General features: G+C 42.9%; 1 protein-coding gene across 1 annotated transcript in view; it reads right to left on the bottom strand.

Moving 5' to 3' along the window:
* Window positions 1-25,532, bottom strand: part of LOC115459346 (collagen alpha-1(XI) chain-like) — a gene marked incomplete at both ends in the record, with an annotated part of 83,874 nt that overhangs the window by 42,543 nt on the left and 15,799 nt on the right. Inside the window, one exon of the mRNA XM_030189186.1 lies at window positions 16,046-16,259. Coding sequence (XP_030045046.1) covers window positions 16,046-16,259 — 214 coding nt within the window. The remainder of the gene's footprint in view (window positions 1-16,045; window positions 16,260-25,532) is intronic.

Raw genomic sequence — 25,532 nt, forward strand, 5'->3', positions numbered from 1 at the left:
GTGAACCTCGAGGACCGTGGTTGCCCACCCCTATTATAAGTCATACAGCTCATCTCTAGCATATAAGAACTGTCTTTCTCTATATTAGTGACTCACTACTGTTTGAAGTAAGTAAATAAGACCTCTGGGTTCTATGATTTTTAAAGAATTCTTCACATTCTATGAGTTCTAGTTACTAAACCATGTCAAAAACTGGATATTATGGAGACAAATTTTATGAATGGGCACATATAGTTGCTCATACTTTGCATGGTAAGTGCTGTCCTAATAGGCAGATATGTGTCAAAATGGACAACACGCTAAAGTAGAGTGTAAGCTATTGTGCATAACTGCAAGGAGAATACACATGGGGAAGCACATGGGGAGTGCAATGGGCATGGCACCAAGCAACACGCAGAATGTCTATAGAATACTATCAGTTGCATATTATTGGGGAAGTTCTATATATGGTGCCTAACGTTCGGCACTACTTTCGGCACTGAAAAATATCCTAATTAATGCAATGTGCCAAGATGGGGCAAAAATGGCAGATCCACATGAAAACACACTTATGCACCCATTGATACACTAGTGCCTAAATGTTTCCATGTAGATCTGCAAAGGGGGCGTAACGATGGGAGGAACATGGGCGGGTCAGGGGCATTCCCTTAAGATGCTCACAGTGTTATAGAATAGTGTGGATCTATCACTCAATTTGCATGCCAGGATTTACACTTGGTACTATGCTATAGAGAGTACCCATCCTGGAACGTCCTTTATAGAATACTGTTCAATGCCAAATTTTGAGCACCATTTACCGAATCCTATATTGCGTACTTAGGCAAACCCATTTCACAAAGCCATTGACCTGGTGTAAGTGACTATGCCTAACTCTCAGTGTTTTAAAGTGGCTTTATGCTAGTTTTCTATAACAACTTAGGCACAGTTAATAGCCATTATAGAATTGACTATGATGGTGCCCCATTGTGATGCCTAATTCAAGGCATCAAGTTGTAGAATTACCTCCTTCATGGCCACTTTTAACATTGGTTAGATCCAGCAGTTTTCGCTAAATTATGGCATATGAGTTCCATGGTATACTGAACACTATGGGGTTTAGTTTAGCTTAGTTTATTATTTGATTTACTGTTTTGATTTACCTTTTAAACAAAAAAAAGTACAAGCACTTCTATTTTGCAGTTCAGCCCTTAGTGGTAATACCACAAGAATACTGCTAGGGGTCAGAGGTATTATTTTGCAGGTGACAGCCTACATGGCAAGAGCATCTAGGGATTGCTTCTGCCCACTTCCTCCAACTAGACACCAGGGGAATTCATGGTAGATGTGTGGATGGGGGATATAGGAGAACAGAAAATGTGATTTGGGGGTAGAGGGTCTAAATTGTGTGGAGTCTTGTTTCAGGAGGGATCTGATGGGGGGGGGGGGTCCTCATTGGAAGTATACAGATGAATAATTAGTGTAAGAGGGTTTATGACTGGGATGATTCTATTTGAGGTAATCTGATTAGTGGAATCTCAGTCAGGGTTTTGATTTTTCGTGAGGATTGGGGAGGCAGGTAGGATCATTTGTAGAGTATCAGCCCCTTTGAAAGATAGTGGTTTCAACTTAAGGCTCCCATTAAACTGTGGAATTAGTTGCCAGAGAATGTGGTAAAAGCAGTTAGCTTAGCAAGGTTAAAAAAAAAAGGTTTGGATAATTTCCTAAAAGAAAAGTCGATAACCCATTATTATGATGGACTTGGGAAAATTCACTGCTTATTTCTAGGATAAACATCATAAAACCTGTTTTACTGTTCTTGCCGGGTACTTGTGACCTGGATTGGCCACTTTTGGAAACAGGATGCTGGGCTTGATGGACTTCAGTCTGTCCCATGATGGTAACACTTATGTGCTTATTATTTGCATTGCTGCAACCAAGAACATGTGATATTACTGCCTTCAGCAATGCAAATAACAAATTTACCATGCATGTTACTAACCTTGATGACTTGTATGATAAATTCTGTGGTAAAATATAATATTTTGAAGCAGCACAATAACTACCCCTCCAAGACCTCTTTTACCGAGCTGCAGTAAAAGGGATCCTGTGCTAGTCATCGGTGCATGGATTGCTATGCGTCAAGGCTCCCTTTTACTGCAGCGGGTAAAAGGCTTTTTTTTCAAAAAGGTAAATGGCCCTATTGTAAGTGAACCACTTGTTGTGTGACCATTTCCCTGTGAAGCCCTTACCACTAACCATTGAAGAGGTGGTAAGGGCTCCCGCACTCACCCGGCAATAACTGGGCAAAGTGCAGGGCTGCCTGATTACCACAGGGTAAGCCCGCAGTGCTAGAAAATAAAAATGCACTTTTTAGCACCAGATTTGGCACATGGCAGAGGCCGGGAATACTGCCTGTTGGTTGGCCCAATTTGCCATGTGCCAGTGTGATGGTAGCCCTGCCGCCCTTTAGTAAAAGTGCCCCTAAGTGCATTAGTGGGTCTATGTACATTTTCTCATGATAAAGTTAAACAAGCATTGCTTTTTAAGTAATTTTATAACAAACAGAAACATCTCAGTTGCTTTGCAAAATCTGTAAAACTTTCCTGCTTAAAAAGGCAGAGGATATTAACAAAGAAGTTTACTTCATTAAACAAGAGCTATTGAATTTCATTTATATCAAATTATTCTTCAGACCTCAGAAGTTTAAGTCAGGATCAAATTTATTTATTTATTTATTTATTTATTTATTGTGAACATTTATGTCCCACATATTCCCACCAAGGCAGGCTCTATGTGGCGTACAAGGGAGGAGAAAGTACAACAAATAACAGTAGCGTGAAGCAGAAGAGAAGAGAGAGAAAAGAAAAAGAAAAAAAAGGAGAGCAGGGGAGGGAGGGAAAACTGAAGGGAAAAGGAAGGAGGGGATGTAAGGATCAAGCTGCTGAGGAGAATGAACGATCACATAGGTAGGTCTTCAGGGATTTCTTGAATAGGCTGTGATCCGTGGTCTCTTTTAACGATGATGGGAGAGCATTCCAATAACGGGGACACTGGCAGCAAAATGAAGACGCAAAGAGCAGCTTGTAACCTAAGTTCTTGCATGAAGGAAAATGGAGGTTGAGGTAGGTGCGGGAGGACTGCACGGTGTTCCTAGGTGGGAGGTCGACCAGGCTGTACATGTAGGAAGGAGCGTCCCCATGAATAATCTTGTATGTAAGGGCACAGATTTTGAACTCAATCTGCTCCTTGATCGGGAGCCAGTGGAGCTTCTCACGAAGGGGTGTTGCTGCCTCAAATCGAGATTTACCAAATAGCAGCCTCGCCATTGTGTTCTGCGCTGTCTGGAGTTTTTTAAGGGTATGCTCCTTGCAACCAGTGTAAATGCCGTTTCAATAGTCGAAATGGCTCAAGACGAGGGAGTGGATAAGTGACCTGAAGAGGGCAAAAGGCAGGTACTTCCTGATACGCCTGAGGGTCCTCATGGATAGGACCATTCACTTCGTAATGGACGAGACTTGTAGATCAAGAGTCAGGTGGGGATCCAGAATGACCCCTAGGAGTTTCAAACTTGCAGCGACAGGAATGGAAAAGTTTTGTGCAGTAACCGTGACCGGTATAGACTTCTTGAACTTGGAGGACAGGATGAGGCACTGCGTTTTATCTTGATTGAGTTTAAACTTGAATGTGTTAGCCCAATTGACCATGATGGCTAGACTGTCCTGAATTTCTGCTGAGACTTCTGCTATGGAAGACTGAAAGGGGATGTAGATGGTCACATCGTCAGCATAGATGTAAGGATTAAGGCCACGGTTGTGAAGGGCCATTGCTAGAGGCATCAGCATGATGTTGAACAGGGTAGGCAAGAGGGGTGAGCCTTGAGGAACCCCACAGCAAGAGTTCCAGGAAGATGATAAAGAGGACTGGACCTTGACTCGATAGGATCGGCAAGACAGAAATTCCCGGAACCAATCCAAGACGGCACAACCAACACCATGTTCAGCTAGCAACACGAGTAGGAGATTGTGGTCAACCATGTCGAATGCAATTGACATATCGAATTGAAGAAGTAGAATGTTTTTACCAAAAGACAGCTCTTTCCGAAAGTTGGACAGGAGAGTAACTATTACCGTCTCAGTACTGTGGTGAGCTCAGAATCCAGACTGGGAGGCATGAAGAACCGAAAACATGTCCAAATAATCAGTAAGCTGAGAATTCACCAAGCCTTCCATAGTTTTGACGAGCAATGGTATAGTAGCAACCGGGCGGTAGTTGTTAATAATACTAGGCTCGCACTTTGGGTCCTTCGGGATAGGCGTCAGGAGAATATGGCCGTGATCTTTGGGGAAGCGCCCGTGTTGGAACATGTAGTTCAGATATGATGTAAAGTCTTCAACAAAACGTTCCGGCGCCGATTGCAGCAGGTAGTTAGGGCAGCAATCCAGCTTCCAGTGCATACGAGAAAATTTGTGAAGGGTTAGAGAGAACCTCTCCGTGGTGACTGGCTCAAAGGTGGACCAGTGACGGTCAGCTGGGCAAGGGCCATGTGCGGGAGCAAGACTTCGAAGGAAGGCAGTGACACTGGACGAGCTGGAAGGGAGCTTGCTCCGGAGTAGAAGGATTTTGTCCCTGAAGTGGTTGGCCAGCTGGACCGCTGATGGCATGCCCACGCTTGGAGAGGTAACTGGAGAGATGTCGAGTAGAGAATTCAGTTGACGATAGAGCTTCCGTGCGTCCAACATAGCTGTTTAAATTTTTTTCTGATAGAAAGTTCTTTTGGCCTGCTTGATAGCATATTTGTAAGAGCGATGAGAGAGCTTCCAAGCTGATAAGGAGCAAGCGTCTCTAGATTTATACCATGCCCTTTCCAGTCGCCTAGTTTGGTGCATGCGCGCTTTAAGGTCGGGAGTGAACCAGGCTGTAGGTTTGCGCTGGAGGGAGGATTTAAGTTACAAAGGCGCAAGCCCATCCAAGATGCACTGACATCGGTTCTCCCAACAAGTGAGGTAATCGAAGGAGTCAGTGTTGGCATGAAAGACACACCCATAGATTTACAAGGGTTATCAGTGCCTGCTCTAAAATGTTGATTCTTCTCTCCATGTAAATCTTTACACATATCACTAGTTTGCAAGTAGCTTAAGCTACTCTTTCTTCGTTCTACCAAGTTCCTCACTAAGCAGATCAAGTCTTTCATGTACTGTTTACCAACAGGCATGCTTCCATACTGAAGCAGGGAATCTACATTTTCCTAAGAATGTGGTTTGTCTTTTAAATTTACTTTATGCTGTGACCTTGTGATATCTTAGGTGGCATTTTTACAATGCTGAATGCAGTCATTCTAACCTGTTTCCAAAAAGATTTAAGCCACTCTGGAAAAAAATAATCCTTCAGGTTGAAACCTATTGCAAAGAAAAGAAACAAAGAGACCTACTGCTAACAATTATACTCTGCTAATACAGCCAACAAAATCACAGCAGTTCAAAGTCAGTTCTCATATGACTGCTCAAATGTACGTAATTACAGTAGTGCCAGATGTCATGGTTTAAAAGTAACCATTCCTTTTCTATAATTTAAGACCTGCTCATTTTCTATGCTGTTTTGTGTATCTGTTCTAATACATTCCAAAGGTTGTTTTATAACCAATGGGGAGGACAATTTTTTTTATGGGCAGCCTAACTTGCATGGTTGGTCTGCTCAAAAGTTACACCAGTTTTTTAACGAGGAAATATGCACTTATGTTTCCCTTTGAAAATTACCCCAAAGAAAGTACACACACACACACACACACACACACACACACACACACACACATATATATATATATATATATATATATATATATATATATATATATATATATATATATATATATATATATAGGCCAATGTTCTCTCTATGAAATGAAAAGAAAAGCAATATTAATAGACACAAATGTATAATAGGAACAGACCTTAGGAATATAATGTTAAAATCATTGGGACAATGAAGGAAAAGCTTTATGAAAAAATGGGCCTTTGGAATGGCTTTAAATCTTAAGAGTGAGAATTCAGATTGAAGGTGAAGAGAGATCATTCTAAAGAGTGGGAGAAACTACTGAAAAAATGTGGTTGTAGCTAAACGTGAATGCACCTGAAAGAAATAAGGGACAACCAAGTTGCTGCTGAGAGGATTGTAGTGTATGAGTCTGTATGCACATATGTTTATCTGACCTGAGTAAAGACGTTCCCAAAGCTAGCTAGATTGAGAAGGGCTTAATGTTTGCATATACTAAAATATGTACATATCACTGCTCTCGCTTTGCTGAGTGGGAATCCTCCAACTGCATTTCTGCCAGTGGGGTAGGGGGGTAGGGTAGTGCTTCAATATTGTGTTTTCAATCGCTAGGGACAGGCAGTTTCCCTGGAGTCCTGCAGAACTTGCCTGTCCCTCACTATTGAAAATATGATAGAGAAATATCACCTTCTACTGGCAGGACTGTAGGTGGAGGACTCCCGCTCAACATAGAGGGAGCGGTGATATGGACATATTTTAGTATATGCGAACACTAAACCCTTCTCAATCTAGCTATCTTTGGGATTGTCTCTACTCAGGTCAGAAAAACATATGTGCGTGCAAACTCATACACTACAATACTTTCAGCAGCAACTCTTGGTTGTCCCTTCTTTCCTTCAGGTGATTTCACATTTAGCTAGAACCACATCTTTTCAGTAGTTTCCCCCACTCCTTGGAATGACCCGTCTTCATCTTCGATCTGAACTCTCACTCTTAAGATTTAAAGCCATTCCGAAGGCCCATTTTTTTCATAAAGCTTTTCCTTCATTGTCCCAATGATTATAACATCATACTTCTAATAGTTAATTTAGTTTTTCTATATTAGCCCATGCAGCAGGTCTGTGCCTATCATATATTTGTGTCTGTTAATATTGTCTTTCTTTTCATTCCCCCTCCCTGTCTCATGTTTTTTCCTACTCTATTTTTCTTTTAGTTGAATTTTAATTAACTCTTTCTCTTGAGTTTTATATGTTCCCCATGTACTTTTAATCCTTATCTTATATTTCTACCAATTTCCATATCCTTGATTTAATTTTGAAATGTAAACTGCTTAGATATTTCATTATTTGCAGCATTATAAATAAAATTGGACTGTGAACTGACTATATGCATATAGATTTACTTACATATATGCCAGGTGCTTTTATAAAAGGTTATTTTATATAACATATTTTTCACCCATGGAAATGTCTTTTAAAACTACTCCTTAGTCTCAGTGGGGTCCTTTTGCTAAGTTGTGATTAAAGGGGGCCTGCATATTCAAAAAAAAGCTGGCGCAGTGTGTATTCATTCATAGGACGAGGCAGCTACAGAGGGCCGCCGAGAGGGGGGGCAGGAGGGACAAAATTCCCCGAGCCCGGGCCTCCAAGAGGGGCCCGGCACCACAGTCCCCTCTACCCGCCCCCCTCCACCACCGAACCGGTCCCTGAATTGAAATCATAGCGCCTCACCTCGACCTCGCTCCGTGTAAAAGAAGCGCAGCAGTGGCAGTCTGCAGATTGCCTCCCTTCGGGCCTTCCCTCCCTGTGTCCTGTCCTCGTCTGACATAATTTGCGCAAGGGCGGGACACAGGGAGGGAAGGCCCGAAGGGAGGTGATCTGCAGACTGCCGCTGCTGCGCTTCTTTCACAAAGAGCAAATTCAGGGGGGCCCGGCCCTGTGGTGGATGGAGGGGGGGCGGTGACGACCTCGGGGGGGGGGGGGGAGCGGCGGTGGCGGCCTCGCCCCGGGCCCAGCCCAGTCTCTTGGCAGCCCTGCAGCCAGCTACATTCCAGGTCCCTGACGAAGATCCTCTCGAAACCCTGCAGAGTAGGACACAGATGGTATTCTGCCAGCACGTTAGAAACAGCGGCGAAGGAAGTTGGTTGACGCCAATACCTGCAGTAGCTGCCGGGTGTAGTGCACACACCCGGCAGTGCAGAGATAAGTGTGCCTTTTGTCAAGAATGTTTTTCTCAAGAATGTTTTCTTTATGAACATTTATGAATATTTTCTTAGAAGTGTTTTTCCTACATTGGGTTCCTTTTCACCATTATTTACAACAAATTCTTTTGTGTATAGACATAGGATACCTCAGATAATATTTTGTAAAGAATACTGAAGAGTGTTTTAATCATATAGTATCTGTGTGAAATGTGTACCTTTGTTTAGGTTGAACTTACTAGTAAAGCAAAAGAAGCTAATAGAGTAGCAAGTAAGGCTTATGCCTCATAAGCTATGAATGCTTTGATCTTGGTTTTGGTGAGTGAGTTAGTAGTGAATATGAGTAGTAAAGTCCTGGTGTAGGATATAGATAGAGAGCTTTTCTGTAATTATAACACGGCAGGCACGCCTTTATTGCGGCCATCACTTGATTTGACTGGGAGCATAGGTTTGCTCACGGGCGTATTAAAGATAACTTGGAGATATTCTATGATAGAGAAACCCATCCACCCTCTAGGAACAACCTAACTTACAGTGAGTCAGACCTCTAAGAATTTCTCCTTTCACAAAAAATATTATTGTGATTGTTTTTGTGTATTGATTGGGATATTCAGCTCTCTATCCATACCCTTTTAGTAAGTGTGTAGAGTTGAGTTCTACAGAACCCTGGTTTGTATTATTCATTTACTTTACACCCCTAGACATGCTCTCAGCACTAAAAAAATAAAATCTATTTCTTCAGCACATGGGAAGTGCACACCGATTCTGAAACTACAACGGGACACTTGAGTGCACCCCACGGTAGTGGTTTTTAACCTGCACTCAGAAAAGAAGAATAAAATACTGCAAATTGGCTTAGTTACACAGTTTGGGAACAGCTCATCTGTAGAGCCTGGATTTAATTTCCTTCATCCTCTGGGATAAATCAGTGAGTAAAACTTGGTGGAAAAAAGCTTTCCTCTAATTCTTTCTCCTTCGTCTCCTAACTGAAGTTGGTATGCAGCTCCTTGACAGATGGATTAGCTTTGCGATGATTAGCAGCAGTAGCATTATGAATTTACGTCCCCCATGCATACATGAATGTCTAGAATACTAGATCTTACGTGCATAAATATATGTGACCCGCTGAGCGAAAAGGTAGCAAAAGTGGGATATAAGACTTATTTATACCACAAGTTGGAGGGATATCAATTGCATAATCCTGCAAAATTTCAGCCTCAGATATGGACTAATTACGTCTTTAAAAAATGAGAAACACTTATCAATTTAAATGTTTTCTAGAAAAGCTCTTTTGAAAAAATAGCAATTTGAAAATATCTCTATCTCTGTAATTTCTAGGAAAGAAAAATTACATGTCCCCTTTCTACTGACCCTATGGTATACAAAGCTTTGAAAAATAAAAATTGCCCAAATTTAGGGTCCTGTTTACTAAGCCACGCTATAGGTGTGCTATTGTTTTTAGTGCATGCTAAAAATTAGCCCACGCTAACACTGGAGACATTCGTAGGAATATATGGGTGTCTCTAGCATTAGCACATGCTAAAAATGCTAGTGCACCTTATTAAACATGTCCCTCAGTCCTCCAAACTTATATAGCCTTTATCTCTGTTATTTGTAACCCCAGTTTTGGAACCTTTTCACTTAACGGGTCACAAATACCTGCAAAAAAGTGCCAGCAGGATGTCTGAGTGTTATTCTGCAAATACCCATGCAACTTACATAGAATATATTTATAAGGGGATTACAAAGCTGCAGGAAAAAGGGCCCTGCGCTAGCAGCGGGGTGCCATTTTTCCCATGTGCTAGGGCCCTTTTACCGCAGCAGGTAAAAAAAGTCCCCAGCACACATGGCCATGCGGTGAGAGAACTCTTTCCACATAACTATGCGGCAGGAAGCCCTTACCAACACCCATTGAGGTGGCAATAAGGGCTCCCACTCTAACCTGGTGGTAACCGGCAGCTTGTGGCGATGCCCGATTACTGCCAGGTTTTTGCCGCTCATGTCATTTCCAATGGTTTTCTTTTTCCCACAGAAATCGTGCAATTGGAATGAGACTACCACCAGCAGCCGCATTGGGCCGGCAGTAGTCCTGGAAGAGTGAGAGTGGAGCAGTGGGTTTAGATGAAATCCTGAGATCCAGCAAGCAGTAGTCTTAGCGGGATTGAGTACAAGTCGATGTGCTGATAATGAAGTTGAGAGAGATTGTAGGGCATCATGTAGTGGGGACAGATTCATAACCAGAGAGGAAACAGGATAAATCAACAAAATGTCATTGGTGTAAATGTAAAAATGGATATTGTAATCTTGCAATAAGGTTGCCAGAGGACTTATGAAAATGTTGAAAAGAAAGGGAGAAAGGACTGATCACTGAGAAGTGAAGAGGAACATTGGAGAATTTTCCATTGGTGGTGACGACAGAAAAACTTCAATCAGTGAGAAATGACTGGAACCAGGCAAGAGTGAGGTTATTTAATCCAACAGCTTTCAAGTGAGACAATAACAGCTCATGGATGACAAAATCAAAAGTGGCCAAGAGGTCAAGGGAGACCAGTAAAGCAATTTCCCCTTTCTCTAAGATTGAATACAATTCCCTGATTAAAGTAGCAGAAAAATATACCACATATACTCAAATATAAATAGAGATTTTGGTGTCAAAAAAGGACAAAAATGGGGCTCTCAGTTTATATATATAAGAGTCTCCCCGCAGCTACTGGCATTTCTTACTCTACACCTCCTCAGCCCCACAGATAAAGGTATTTCTTCCTCCGTGGTTACTGTGATTTTGTTTGCAATTCTTATTTCTTTTGGCAGATGTGTAATAAACAAAGCTATGTGCTGGGCTGGTGCAGGGCCTTGAACATCTAAGAGTGCTCAAGGCCTGCCGGCTCCCGTTCTCTCTGAGATTCTCGGAGAAGGCGGGAGCCAGCAGACCTTGAACATGTGCAGATGCCCAGTTCATTTCTTTGTTTATCAGCATCTGCCGAAGGAAGTAAGACCTGCAAACAAAATCCCAGTAACCACAGGGGATGTGGGGGGGAGAGTAGAGTATGAAATGCCCGTTGTCAGGTGGGAGGGAGAACTTACTATACACTTGAAGTTGGGTTTGTTTGTCCTCCATAAGCACGGTAGTTTAGAGATGAGAATCCCGGCTGAGCAGAAGGCCCAGGGAGAGTACCCACTTTCGGTGGAGATATCATTGTCACCCTCCGATCAAATTCCTCCGACGCTTTGTCAGAGGAGGACTGAGGCACTTCTACCTGCCGCAGTGGGGTAGGCTGGAGCAGGGGCGTATCTGGACTTCAGCGGTAGGGGGGCCAGAGCCAAGGTGAGGGGGCACATTTTAGCCCCCCCGCCGCCATCGCTGACACCCCCCCCCCCCCGCCGCCATCTCTGATACCCCCCCGTTGCCATTGCAGACACCCCCTGCCACTGCCAGCACCACCTCCAACAAGTTTGACCTCCCCCCTCTCGATCCGCCCGCCAGCCATCCGTCATCGTCTCATTAATGAGTACCCTTTTTCTGAAGCTGCGGCAAAAGTGGGCCTGCACTGAGCTCAGCACAGGTCTTTCTTTTTATCAGGAAATGACCGTGCGGCAAGTGAAGCACTTGCCGCGCAGCCATTTCAGAGGGAGCCCTTACCGCCACCCATTGAGGTGGCGGTATGGGCTCCCACGCTGTAGCACACAGCACTGCCCAATTACTGCTGGGTACACACTGACGCTACAAAAATGAATATATTTTTGCAGCACCGGATATGATAGCGCTGGGGGTGGAAACTACTGCTGTGCTGCTGTGGCATCCAGGCAGTAGTTCCTTTTTAGCGAGTGGTAAACCCACATTGGGCTTACCACCATTTTGTAAAAAGAGTCCTGAATGAGCTACAGTGTAATTTGGAAAGAGGCCCCAGTGCTGTCGCTTTTGATCTTGTCAATCACTCTCTTCTCCTTTACAGGTTATCTTCTATACGAATATCTGACACAGTCTTTGATTGATTCAGTTCTTTTTTTGTGTAATTGTTCTTTTTTAATGGCTCTGCTTCTTCTTCATCTATCTCTCTCTTGCGGGGTTCCCCAAGGCTCTATACCAGGGGTGTCCAACTTTGGCCCTTGCCAGGTCTGGTTTTCAGGATTTCCCCAATGAATATGCATGAGATCTATTTGTATACAATGGAGGCAGTGCATGCAAATAGATCCCATTCATATTAATTGGGAAAACCCTGAAAACCCAACTGGATTGCGGCCCTCAAGGACGGAGGTTGGACAACCCTGGTCTATACTCTCCCCTCTTTTGTTCAATATTTACCTTGGTCCACTAGCATCTCTGATTCAGTCCTGTGGTGTTTCAGTTCATGTTTACACGGATGATATTCTACTAGTTTTATTTTACTATAACTTCCCTAATATTGATCTCACACCTGTGCAGTCCTGTTTTGATAAGGTAGCCCTCTAGCTGAAGGAACACCATCTGGTCTTAAATACTGACAAAACTACAATATGTTGGTTGTCAAATCACAATATCATTTCTTCTCCCCCATTGATTCTCCCAGGAATACTCATTGTACCGATATCTTCATTCCAATACCTTGTGGTCATTATTGATTCACAACTATCTTTCACTCAGCATATCTCATCTGTGCTTCATTCAGGATTGTATTATTTATGTAAGCTGTGTTTAGTTCATGCTTTTTTAGATAATATAACCTTACATACTCTATACCATGCTTACATTATCACACGTACTGATTACTATAATGTTATATATGCTGGCCTTCCATCCTCTACTCTTAAAAAAATTACAGTCTTTCCAGAATACTGCTGCTTGTTTTCTCTGTAGAACAAAATGCTAGGCCTCAGTTACCCCACTTTTCCTGCATTTACACTGGTTGCCAACAAGACTTTGGTCCTGGGGAACTGAGGAACTAAGTTCAATTCCCACCTCAGGCAGCTCGTTGTGATTCTGGGCAAGTCACTTAACCCTCCATTGCCCCATGTAAAGCCGCATTGAGCCTGCCATGAGTGGGAAAGTGCGGGGTAATGTAACAAAAAAACAATTACACGTACTTCAGCTTTCTATTTTCTTGCTCCTTATCTTTGGAACAACTTACCTTTGAGTTTACGCTTGGAGTCCTCCTTAAAACAAGTTAAAATTAATTTAAAGATGTGCCTCTTTATCCTGGCTTTTAATTTGAGTTAGTGTGGTCTTTTTGGGTCGTGACAGCAATCAGTCTCAGAGTCAGTCCTATTTTTGTATGTATTGTAGTCATGCTTTTAGTTTTTATTCTTCTCTTCACTATCTGAAATGGCATTCCTTTTCCATGTATATTTTCTGTGGTTTTAAATTATGTAAATCGCTTAGATTTGACTTTGCCATGAACTGGCGATTAATTAAAAATCCAACTAAACATAAACAAAATTTGGATAGATGTTAAGCCACAGTTTTCTTAGTCAGTTTAGCCATAAAAGATAACTTATTGATAGAGAGAAAATTATTAAGAGACGAAGAATGCAAGGAAGATTTCTTAAATCTTGCATGAATAATCAATTCCTTCCATGCTGAGGGAACTAGATGCTGCTGTAAGCTGGAATTGATAAGATCTAATAAATGTTTCTTAAGATAAGGTAGAATACCTCATACTATCCAGGAAGGAAATGGGTCTGCTGGGGATGAGTCAAAGTTTATAGTTGTAAATAGCTTTTCCAACCTAACTACTACTACTACTATTTAGCATTTCTATAGTGCTACAAGGCGTACGCAGCGCTGCACAAACATAGAAGAAAGACAGTCCCTGCTCAAAGAGCTTATAATCTAATAGACAAAAAATAAAGAAAGCAAATCAAATCAATTAATGTGTACAGGAAGGAGGAGAGGAGGGTAGGTGGAGGCGAGTGGTTACAAGTGGTTACGAGTCAAAAGCAATGTTAAAGAGGTGGGCTATCAGTCTAGATTTAAAGGTGGCCAACGATGGGGCAAGACGTAGGGGCTCAGGAAGTTTATTCCAGACGTAGGGTGCAGCAAGACAGAAGGCACGAAGTCTGGAGTTGGCAGTAGTGGAGAAAGGAACAGATAAAAAGGATTTATCCATGGAGCGGAGTGCACGGGAAGGGGTGTAGGGAAGGACGAGTGTGGAGAGATACTGGGGAGCAGCAGAGTGAGTACATTTATAGGTTAGTAGAAGAAGTTTGAATAGGATGCGAAAACGGATAGGGAGCCAGTGAAGCGACTTGAGGATAGGGGTAGTATGAGTAAAGCGACCCTGGCGGAAGACAAGATGGGCAGCAGAGTTTTGAACCGATTGGAGATGGGAGAGGTGACTAAGTGGGAGGCCAGCAAGAAGCAGATTGCAGTAGTCTAAACGAGAGGTGACAAGGGTGTGGATGATGGTTTTGGTAGAGTGCTCGGAAAGAAAGGGGTGGATTTTACGGATGTTGTAAAGAAAGAAATGACAGGTCTTGGCGATCTGCTGGATATGAGCAGAGAAGGAGAGAGAAGAGTCAAAGATGACACAAAAGAGGGGAAGGAAATTAGAGAGGAGCTCTTCAATGCCTATGAGGACAATATAGGTGAAGGTGTTTCCAGACAAGATAACAAAGAAGGTGAGAAGAAATGATGGGAAGATAATTTTGGACATCTGCTATTTTTTTCTTGTAGGAATAAAGCAGAAGACTCAGAAGCACGGTCTGACACTGAGCTGTAATCTCTCACAGAGGAGCAAATATTAACTTCTTGAAATAGCTGATGGAAGAAGTTACCTTGGAAATTGATAAAGGAAGAGACATATGTCTCTTATGCATGTTTAATTATGGCTTTATATTTACCCTATATTGTTTACATTTCTTTAATTCAACTGTAGATTTGGTTTCTTGCCACTATCATTCAGCACATCTCAAATTTCATCTAAGCCTTTGAAGGATGTGAACTACCTTGTCTAGATCTGTGTTCCTGAAGAGGAGAAACTTTGTCCAAAGCAAAGGGAGAAAAATTACCAGAAAAATGTGAACTCCCTTGACCAAAGGTATCTAGGTCCATAACAGGAAAGACTAAGTCCAAAACTAACTAAGTGGTGATCAGTCTTCCAATATGCAAATGCAATATTTCTCATCTACAATTTTGCATAGGTCACTTAGGTGAGAAAAGAGACATCAAACTCAAGACATTCACAAATTTGCAATTTAACAAAAGGCTCAGTGAACTTGGAACATTTGGTAAAATATGTACAAGGCAACTGAAATACTCATGTCTTTGGCAACATATAGAGTAGGAGCAGCCATTTTATACATTTTTTTAAGCAGAAAAATGAAGAGCAGGCTCGCTCAAGGTTCTATATGTATAAATTAATTAATATATTTATTAAAAACATTTGATATACCATCTTTCTAGGTAATTACCAAATCAAAGTGATTTACATGAATTATTCAGCTGTAAAATGTGGTACATTTAACCCAATTAACAATAAAACAAAGCATGCACAGACAAAAATCATAGTTCAATAACCCTACAGTCAAACAATCAATAGACATTTAAACACAAAGAGGCATATTTTCAAAGCACTTAGCCTTCCAAAGTTCCATAGAAACCTATGGAACTTTGGAAGGCTAAGTGCTTTGAAAATATGCCTCATAGTCAATGGATTTTGCAACCTTCATGTGCATGTGCTGGCACTGATACTTGTAAGTAGCAAAGTTTTCAAAATTGGATATGCAAAGGGACCCAAACTCGAAAAACTCTAATTTTGTGATTTTTAAAGTAGTTTTAAATAGCAGAGGCATTTAATCACTTTTCTCCCTCTGATTCACTTTCCTAAACACCAGCTCCAAATGAGCAGTTAGCTAACATTATGCATTGTCAGGAAACAGACGTAAGTGACATCAGAGACATTTAAGGTACCATATATATTTATTTTAGCTGCAAAATAAGAAATACACATCAATACCACACATAGAACATGCCCCCTTCAAAACACTGCATGCTATAGGTATACATGAGGTAAGTAATGGCTATTCTAAGATATCTACTTACAGGTGAATCATGGCACCTAATACTTCTAAAATGACCTCTACAACATGTGAATGTTCATTGATAATAAACGTTTTACTTACTTGCCATCTGCGATGTTGGTGCCTTTGAAAATAGGATATTCTTCAGAGGCAGGTTTACCATTTTGGTCATCATATAGGAAAACAGGAGATCTACCAACCTCAACTCCCAACTGCAGAATACCATGTTCACTGTAAACTGATAAAAGGAAGGACTGGAGGCCTTTAGTAGGTTTTATTGTAAGTAAAATTGAAAAATCTTTGGGAAAAACTCCACCTGAAAAACAAACAAAAAACAAAGTTGATATATACTTAGTCTTCCTTGAAATATTATATACAGTGGAATACAATTTCACTCTGAGGCCTGCCAAATAATTTTAAATGTATAAGTTACAATATCTGTTTAAATTTATGCAAATTTACAGTGGTGCTGTCTGTCCAAGTGATGCCACTGAAAATCTCCCACCCAAAAAAACATTTTTTGCCAGCCTCTATGCCAGCCTCACATGTCATACCCAGCTGCATCACAGCAGTATGAAGGTCCCTGGAGCAACAAGTCCTAGAGGCCTGCGTGTATGCAGGTCCCTGGAGCACTTTTAGTGGGTACCGCAGTGCACTTCAGCCAGGTGGACCCAGGCCCACCCCCCCCACCCGTAACACTTGTGCTGGTAAATGGGAGGCCTCCAAAACCCACTGTACCCACATGTAGGTGCCCCCTTCACCCCTAAGAGCTATGGTAGTGTTGTACATTTGTGGGTAGTGGGTTTTGGGGGAGGGGGGGTTGGGTGCTCAGCACCCGTGGTAAGGGAACTATGCATGTGGGAGTGTTGTCTGAAGTCCACCACACTGACCTCTAGGGTGCCCAGTTGGTGTCTTGGCATGTCAGGGGGGGCAAGTGTACTATGAATCGTGGCCCCTCCCATGACCAAATGGCTCGGATTAGGACGTTTTTGAGCTGGGCTTTTTTTAGTTTCCATTATCGCTAAAAAAAACAAACGCCCAGCTGAAAAACGTCCATTTTTTCGAAAATACGGTCTGTCCCGCCTCTTCACGTACCTGTTTTCGGACATAGACGCCCATGGAGATAGGCGTTCGCGTTCGATTATGCCCCTCAGAGAGTACCAGACTGGATGGCATAGGAGTGAGGGGAGAATTCAAGGGGGTAGAAAGAAAAGGTAGTGAGTACACAAGGGAGAATGGCACAGATGAAGGGGAATACTCTAATGGATGGGAGGTACATAGTGAATGCAGGAGGGTGGGGGAAGAAGCCTAATTTGTCCAACATCTCACATACACACCCTAATATTTCCAAGCTCCCAACCCACACACATACCCACTGAACTCCCTCCCCAAAGCCCTTAATCCACACAACCCTGTTACACACACCCTTACCCAACTCCCCACACATGTCTACAGCTAGCCCACTCAATATATCCAATACATAACACAATATACCCGAACCCCCAACACACACACTCACCATTCCCATATCCCCAACACACTCTCATTCTTCACTTACTCATCTTCCCAAACACACACTCACAGACATGCCCAGCATAGCCCCACAGACTCAACGCTCTCTCACAGACACACATATATCACCCCATGCCCTGACATCCAACCCACACATCCACATACATAAACATCTCCATGTAGTTAAATATGTGACCCATGGAGCAAACAGGTACTACAAGTGGGGTATGTGATTTATTTATGCTACAAGATACAGGGATATCAACTGCATAATCCTGTAAAATTTCAGCCTCAGGTATGGACTAATTACATCTTTTAAAAATGAGAAATATTTAGGAATTTTAAAAAGTATTTTTTTTGTAAAAACACATTTGAAAAGTAGCAAACTAAAAAATCATAAAAAACATCAAAATTGTGAAAACAATTTGCAAAGACATTTCTACTGAACCTAAAGTACACAAACTTTTAAAAATGAAAGTTGCCTACATTTACTCTTCCATACTTTTATAGCCTTTATCTCTGTTATTTGCAACTCCATTTTTAGTATCTTTTCATTCAGCGGATCACATATAAAAAGATAACACTGAAAAACCTACAGCATCTGTCACTACTCACACATTATACCCACAATTCCTACCAACCCACACATCCTCTGCTACCTTACTGAGGGGCCCTTTAACTAAGCTGTGGAGGCACCTATGCTCGCTCAACGTGCATCAATTTGGAATTACCACCCAGCTACCATGTGGCCTGGGCGGTAATTTCATTTTTTATGTGCGTTCCCTACGTGCGCCAGAAAATACTTTTTTATTTTCTGGCACGTGGCTCTACTGGGCCGTAAAAGGCATTCTATGCGCATAGACCATTACTGCCCGGTTAACGCATAAGACCTTACCGCTAAATCAATGAGTGGTGGTATGGTCTCAGACCCAAAATGGACACGCACCAATTTTCATTTTGTCGCACCTGCATTTTCGGTCAAAATTTTAAAAAAGTCATTTTTACAGGTGCACTGAAAAATGGGTCTGCGTGTATCCAAAACAAACACCTACACTAGCACAAGCTATTTTTCAGCACATCTTAGTAAAAGGACCCCTGAGAAACACTTTACCACGGATGGTTCAACCACATTCACCAGGAAGATATGCCTAAGTCTATGAATGGAGGAACGGGTCATACTGTAAGTCTACACTTTTCAACTTGTTTTCTATAAGATGAGCTTCATTTCCTGAGGAGTAAAACCTACTGTTGGCGTGCTGTGATTTGTCAATAATTATAATGGAGAAATGGTCACACCAAGGATGAATTTACTTCAGTCCTTGGAGTCTGAATAGTGGAGGAAAGAGGGTAACTGCCTTCTTGCAAGTATATCATGCCTTCAGATAAGAAATGCATTGAGACATACAGTAGTGACATGATTTGTAAGCTTGTCACATTTCATAAGTTAGCGTAACATTGATTGGAATATTCAGTCACTCTTGACTGACTGACAGGTGCCCCTCCCCCTTCCCCAAACTCTTCCCCACCCTCATTTGCAGCTTTAGATAATATCAGTGGAAGATTTGTGAAGCAGCAGGAAGACAAATTTTTTGTCATTTTGACATGATGTAATCACTCTAGAGAAGATGAGTGCTGTGATTTGCCAACTAGTTAAGCAGGCACCATCCCAAGCACATTTTAAAATGCAAAAGTAAATGCTTAAATAAGAAACGGGCCTCATCCTGTAACCAACACAAATGCACTAAAGATGGGGTCACCCTCTCCCATCCTTGACCACCTAGAATCAGTCTTGCTGCAACATTCTACAAAGCCTGTAAATGATGGCAGATGACGTTTAATGTGAGCAAGTGCAAAGTGATGCATGTGGGAAAGAGGAACCTGAATTATAGCTACGTAATGCAAGGTTCCACATTAGGAGTCACCAACCAGTAAAGGGATCTAGGCATCATGCTGATGATATGCTGATACCCTCTGCTCAGTGTGTGGCAGCATTTAAGAAAGCAAATAGAATGTTAGATATTAAGGAATGGAAAACAAAAATGAAGATGTTATAATACCTCCATGGGACGACTGCACCTCAAATATTGTGTTCAATTCTGGTCACCGGATCTTAAAAAAGATGTGGAGGGGCATAATCGAATGGGGATGACCATCTCTAAGGGCGCCCATCTCTAATCAAGATGGGCGTCCATCTTTCGTTTCGATAATACGGTCGGGGACGCCCAAATCTCAACATTTAGGTCGACCTTAGAGATGGGCGACCTCGGTTTTTGCCGATAATGGAAACCGAGGATGCCCATCTCAAAATGACCAAATCCAATGCATTTGGTCATGGGAGGAGCCACCGTTCGTAGTGCACTGGTCCCCCTGACATGCCAGGACACCAGCCTGGCACCCTAGGGGGCACTGCAGTGGACTTCCTAAATTGCTCCCAAGTCCATAGCTCCCTTCCCTTGAGTGCTGAGCCCCCCCCCAAAAAAAAACCCAAACCCACTCCCCATAACTGTACACCACTTCCATAGCCCTTATGGGTGAAGGGGGTACTTACATGTGGGTACAGTGGGTTTTGGAGGGGCTTGGAGGGCTCAACATTTACCACCACAAGTATAAGAGGTAGGGGGGGATGGGCCTGGGTCCGCCTGCCTGAAGTGCACTGCACCCACTAAACACTGGAGAAAGACGCCCATCTCCCGATTTGGGTCGCAATATAGGCGTTTTTCTCTTTCTCTCTCCTATTATGAGGGTGAGTATTGTGGGGATGAGTATTATCAGGATAGGGATGGGGAGCTTTAACTGCATGTAGGTGGTATAGATGTGGCTGTGGACATGTAGGTTTTTCTTTCCTTCATATCTTCCCCTGCACCTTTCTCTTTATTTTGTCCTTTCTTACCCTTTGCTGCTATCTCTTCTTTTCTCCCATACTGTCACATTTACAAAGCTGGAAACTGGGTTTGTGAGCCCTTGGGCCACTGCCGAGGAGCGGCAGTGGCAGGTAAAACCACCCCACGCTAGAGACAGGGCAGATCTCTGACAAACAGTTAGGCTTCACCTGCACCTGGCCACTTTCCACCAAGAGTTGAGCTCAAGGCTTCAGGTGTCCGGCAGGACTTACTGGACAGGGCAGGACTGGCTAACAGCTAGGCAGCACAGGGACAGCAAGGCAGGGAAAGGATAGGCTAAAGGACAGGACTGAAAGCTGCGAGCAGCCACTGAAACAGGGAACAAACACAGCTAGACAGGAGACTGAACTGAAAGCTGAAAACAGCCACTGAAGCAGGGAACAAACACAGATAAACCCAGAACTAGGCAAGACATACAAACAAGACACAAGACTGGGAAACAAGCAATACTCTAAACTAAACATAGACTAACTAGAACAGGCAAGACTTCAGGCAAGAACTACAGCAAGGAAACAAACTCAGGCTGAAGTGCAAAAGCACCAACATACCAGGGCCTTAGATGCAATGCAAAGGCAAAGCAGCAAGGTTTCAAAATAGCTAATAAGCCCAGCAGCATCTGGAGCTCAGCTGCAACCATCACCAGGAAACTATGGGTGCTGTGTAGGTTCAATCCAAGCAAGCAAGTATGGCAGCCCGGAAGATCCGGACCGGACTGGGCTGAAATCTGGAATGGGTGACGGTCCACAGCAGCCACTGGTTCTGGCCACCAGAGGGCGAGGTGAGCACAAACGTAACACATACACCCATCCCTTGCTCCCTTCCCCTATCATAGAACCTTGCATTTTCTATCTCCTTCTTGCACTATCTCCCTACTTTCACTGCTTTCAAGCACCCTTCCAATTCACTTCCTCCCCCTCTACTCTGTCTCACTGCACCCCACTCTTTAATACTGCCCCTTACCTTACCCTTTACTTGTTCCTCTTCTCCTTTCCACCTTTCTAACTCCAAAATTTCCTTTATGCTCCGTTCTCTTTCTCTTTTCCTCCTTTAAACACACTTGTTTTATGCCACCCCTCCTCTCCCGTATTCTCTCCTCCTTTTTAACTCCATCTCTGCCTTCTCTTTCTATCCCCTCTACCCTACCCCTTCTCTTATATTCCATCCCTCATCCCTCCCCTCTTTTTCTTCTCTCCACATTTCCTCGTGCTCTGCCCCCCTCCCACACACACACATTTCCCTCACTTTCTCTAACCATACCCCTTTTTCACTCTGCCACTTCTCTCTAGGCTCAGCCTAACTTCTCTAGCAGAACCTTGGGACTCTGGCCAGTTTTTCAATGCTTCTCTCCCTCCTTCTTGCAGGCAAGACCTCTTCTAGTAGGACCTGTGGATTCTGGCCAACTCTTCACTTTTCTCTCCACTCTGTTGACGCGTACCCATCTATTTGTTCATGTACCAACAGAAAAGAGACAGACAGATGAATAGAGCCTCCTCAGCAGGCACTATCACTTAAGTGAAATGCGCCTCATAAGTTATCCCTTAAGTATTCACCTTATTTTTATTAGTAATCAAGAAACATCCCCCCCCCCCCCCAATATTCAAAGCTATTTAACAAGACAGACATAACTGCTGACCAGTTAAATAGTATATCTGTGCCTAAATGCAGATATTCAGTGGGAAATAACTGGTTATTTATCTTCTGCTAAATATCTGCAGTTAGTCGCTAGTCACTACCTTGCTATATTGCGTGACATAGAGGGGCATAATTGAACGAAAACGCCTATCTCCATGGGCGTTTATCTCCAAGAACGGGTCCGTGAAGGGGCGGACCGAACTGTATTTTGGGAAAAAATAGACGCCCATGTTTTATTCAACAATGTGTGAGCTGGGCGTTTTTGTTTTTCAGCGATAATGGAAAATGAAAGCGCCCAGCTCAAAAACGAATAAATCCAAGACATTTATTCGTGGGAGGGGCCAGGATTCGTAGTGCACTGGTCCCCCTCACATGCCAGGACAACAACCGGGCACCCTAGGGGGCACTTTTACAAAACCAAAAAAACAGGTAAAAGAGCTCCCAGGTGCATAGCACCCTTCCCTTGTGTGTTGAGCCCCCCAAATCCCCCTCAAAACCCACTGCCCACAAGTCTACACCATTACTATAGCCCTAAGGGGTGAAGGGGGGCACCTACATGTGGGTACAGTGGGTTTGGGGGGGTTGGACGACTAATAAGCATTAAGCAGCACAATTGTAACAGGTAGGGGGGATGGGCCTGGGTCCACCTGCCTGAAGTCCACTGCACCCCCTAACAACTCCTCCAGTGACCTGCATACTGCTGCCAGGGAGCTGGGTATGACATTTGAGGGTGAAAATAAAAATTTGTGAAACATCATTCTTTTGTGGTGGGAGTGGGTTAGTGACCACTGGGGGAGTCAGGGGAGGTCATCCCCGATTCCCTCCAGTGGTCATCTGGTCATTTAGGGCACTTTTGGGGGCCTTATTCGTGAAAAAACAGGGTCCAGGAAAAGTGTCCTAAATTCTAGCTAAAAACGCATACTTTTTTCCCATTATCAGTGAAATGCGCCCATCTTTGTTCAGCAGATAACCACGCCCCAGTTCCGCCTTCGCCACACCTCTGACACGCCCCCATAAACTTTGTCCGCATCCGCGACGGAGTGCAGTTGAAAACGTCCAAAAATCGGCTTTCGATTATACCGCTTTATTCGGTTTTGTGAGATAAACGTCCATCTCCCGATTTAGGTCGGAACTTGGGCGTTTTTCTCGTTCGATTATAAGCAGGATAGCCAGTTAGACATGCATATTTAGCGCTGAACTAGCTATGCTCAGTGGTTAAAATAGGTGACATAAATAGCAGGCCTATCTTTAATCGCTAAAAAGTTAACTGGTTAGCCCTAAATATCGGCTTAACTGTTCTTTCAAATTTATAGTCCTGATAGTCTTACCTTTAATTTCTTTCCTCATCCAGATTTTATTAAAACAGATAGGGGCCCTTTTACAGATTGGCAGTAAGCCCAATGCGGGCTTACCGCTCGCTATTTTGGGACTACCGTCAGCCCAACATGGCTGCTGGTGGTAGCCCCGTCCCAAGCGCGCACTGCCCAGTTATCTTTGGGTTAGGGCTAGAACCCTTATCGCCACCTCAATTGGTGGCAGTAAGGGCTCCCCGCCGCATGGTCACGCAGTGAGAGTTATCTCACCATGTGGCCATTTTTTTCGGGGGGGGGGGGGTTACTAGCTGCGGGAAAAAGGGACCTGGCACATGGGAAAAACAGCCCCCACTGCCAGCACAGGGCCCTTTTTCACACAGCTTAGTAAAAGGACCCCATTATTTTGGGTTCAGTTTACAGTTCTGTGCATTTGTGCATCTTGGAGAATTCCAACTAAAACAATATTACAGTTTTACTGTTTATCAAATTCTTATCTCCCTGCATGTGAGTAGTAGTTTAACCTTATTTGAAAGATATGTCAAGATTAGAAGGAGCAAAGTCAGCAGACCAGAGACTCTCAGCTTGGAACTACAAACTACAGCTGGTAAAATAAGAGAAATGAGTTGTTTATATTGTAAATCAGTTGCCAAGAACATTAAGTCAAGTATGTACAATGGAGAATATAATTTTTATAAAGAATGTCTGATGGATATTAATTAAGGACTATGATGAACAGCATAGATTTTCCAAGACCTCATTTGGGCAGAATTTATTGTGTTCAGTCCACCAATAAAATGAAAGATAAAATTCAAGTCCCTGCTTGCTGCACAAAAGATTCATGGAAGTACATTTGCAATAAAACTGCATAATTATAAAAGCAGGTACCCACAAAACACTTGCAGTGGCCCCAGGACTTGATGCCCCCTTCCCTTTGCCTCTGACGGCCTCAATGAGATGGGAAACACAGGACACTGGTTCTTTCATGAGTCTCCCTATTCCTATTCCCTCACACCTCCAATGACTTTACCAGTCTACCTTATTTCCAGTACCAGTTCCCTATTTCCATGAAACCTAGCAATTGTGCTTTCCCAGAGCTTTTCCCATGGCTGGCCAATCTATGAATCCCGATATCAACTGTGGGCTCCAGGCCAATGCTGGAGCCCACTTCTTTCCTCCATGGTTGCTTCAATCCTGTGGCATTCAGGCTAGCAGAATGTGCCCATGAATAACTGTATGCATGTACACCCCACTGTTTTATAGACAGATGGAAACCTCTTGAGGTAAGCACATTATTTTATTTATTTGTTACAATTGTATCCCACATTTTCCCACCTATTTGTAGGCTCAATGCGGCTTACATAGTACCGGAGAGGCATTTGCAGACTCCGGTGAGAACAAATACAAAGTGATGTTATGGTAAGATAAAGTTCATGTGGCATGGCCACATTGGGGAAATGTACATCGGAAGAGTTGAGTATTGTCCATTAAGTACTTTAGTTTTGTTGTGTTGCAGGGATCAGGCATTTACGTTGGATCGGTGGGGTATGCCTTTTGGAACAGGATAGTTTTTAGTGATTTCCAGAAATTTAGGTAGCCATTCGTCATTTTCAGGATACTTTTTAGTGATTTCCAGAGGTTTAGGTGGCCATACGTCATTTTCAAGGCTTTTGGTAGTGCGTTCCATACTTGTGTGCTTATGTAGGAAAAGCTGAATGCGTAAGTTGATTTGTATTTAAGTCCTTTGCAGCTTGGGTAGTGCAGATTTAGATATGATTGTGTTGATTCTGATGTGTTTCTAGTTGGTAAGTCGATTAAGTCTGTCATGTATCCCGGGTGAATTCTCTATATGGCGCTAAAAAAAGTGCTATTCTATAAGCTGTGCTTAAAGTTAGGCGTGGTTTATATAATAGCACTTATGCCCTGGACTTGTGCCTAACTTTATGATGTTCTTTTCATAAATGTTGTTAGCCACATAGCGCCCGCCATGGTGGGAATCTGTGGGATATAAATGTTCTAAATAAATAAATAAATAACTTTAGGTATGGCCATTTGCACCAGCTGAAATATGGTGCAAATGAATGCTCCTAAATTAGGCGCATATCTCCGTTATTCTATAACAATTTTTATATATATGCTAGGAACTCCCCCATTCTGCCCATGACACTCCCATTTCCGTGCCCCTTTTTTTACTCACACGTAAAATTTAGGTGCAGATCCCACGCTTAAATTTAC

This window comes from Microcaecilia unicolor, unplaced genomic scaffold (assembly GCF_901765095.1).
Source record: "Microcaecilia unicolor unplaced genomic scaffold, aMicUni1.1, whole genome shotgun sequence".
Lineage (NCBI taxonomy): Eukaryota > Metazoa > Chordata > Amphibia > Gymnophiona > Siphonopidae > Microcaecilia > Microcaecilia unicolor.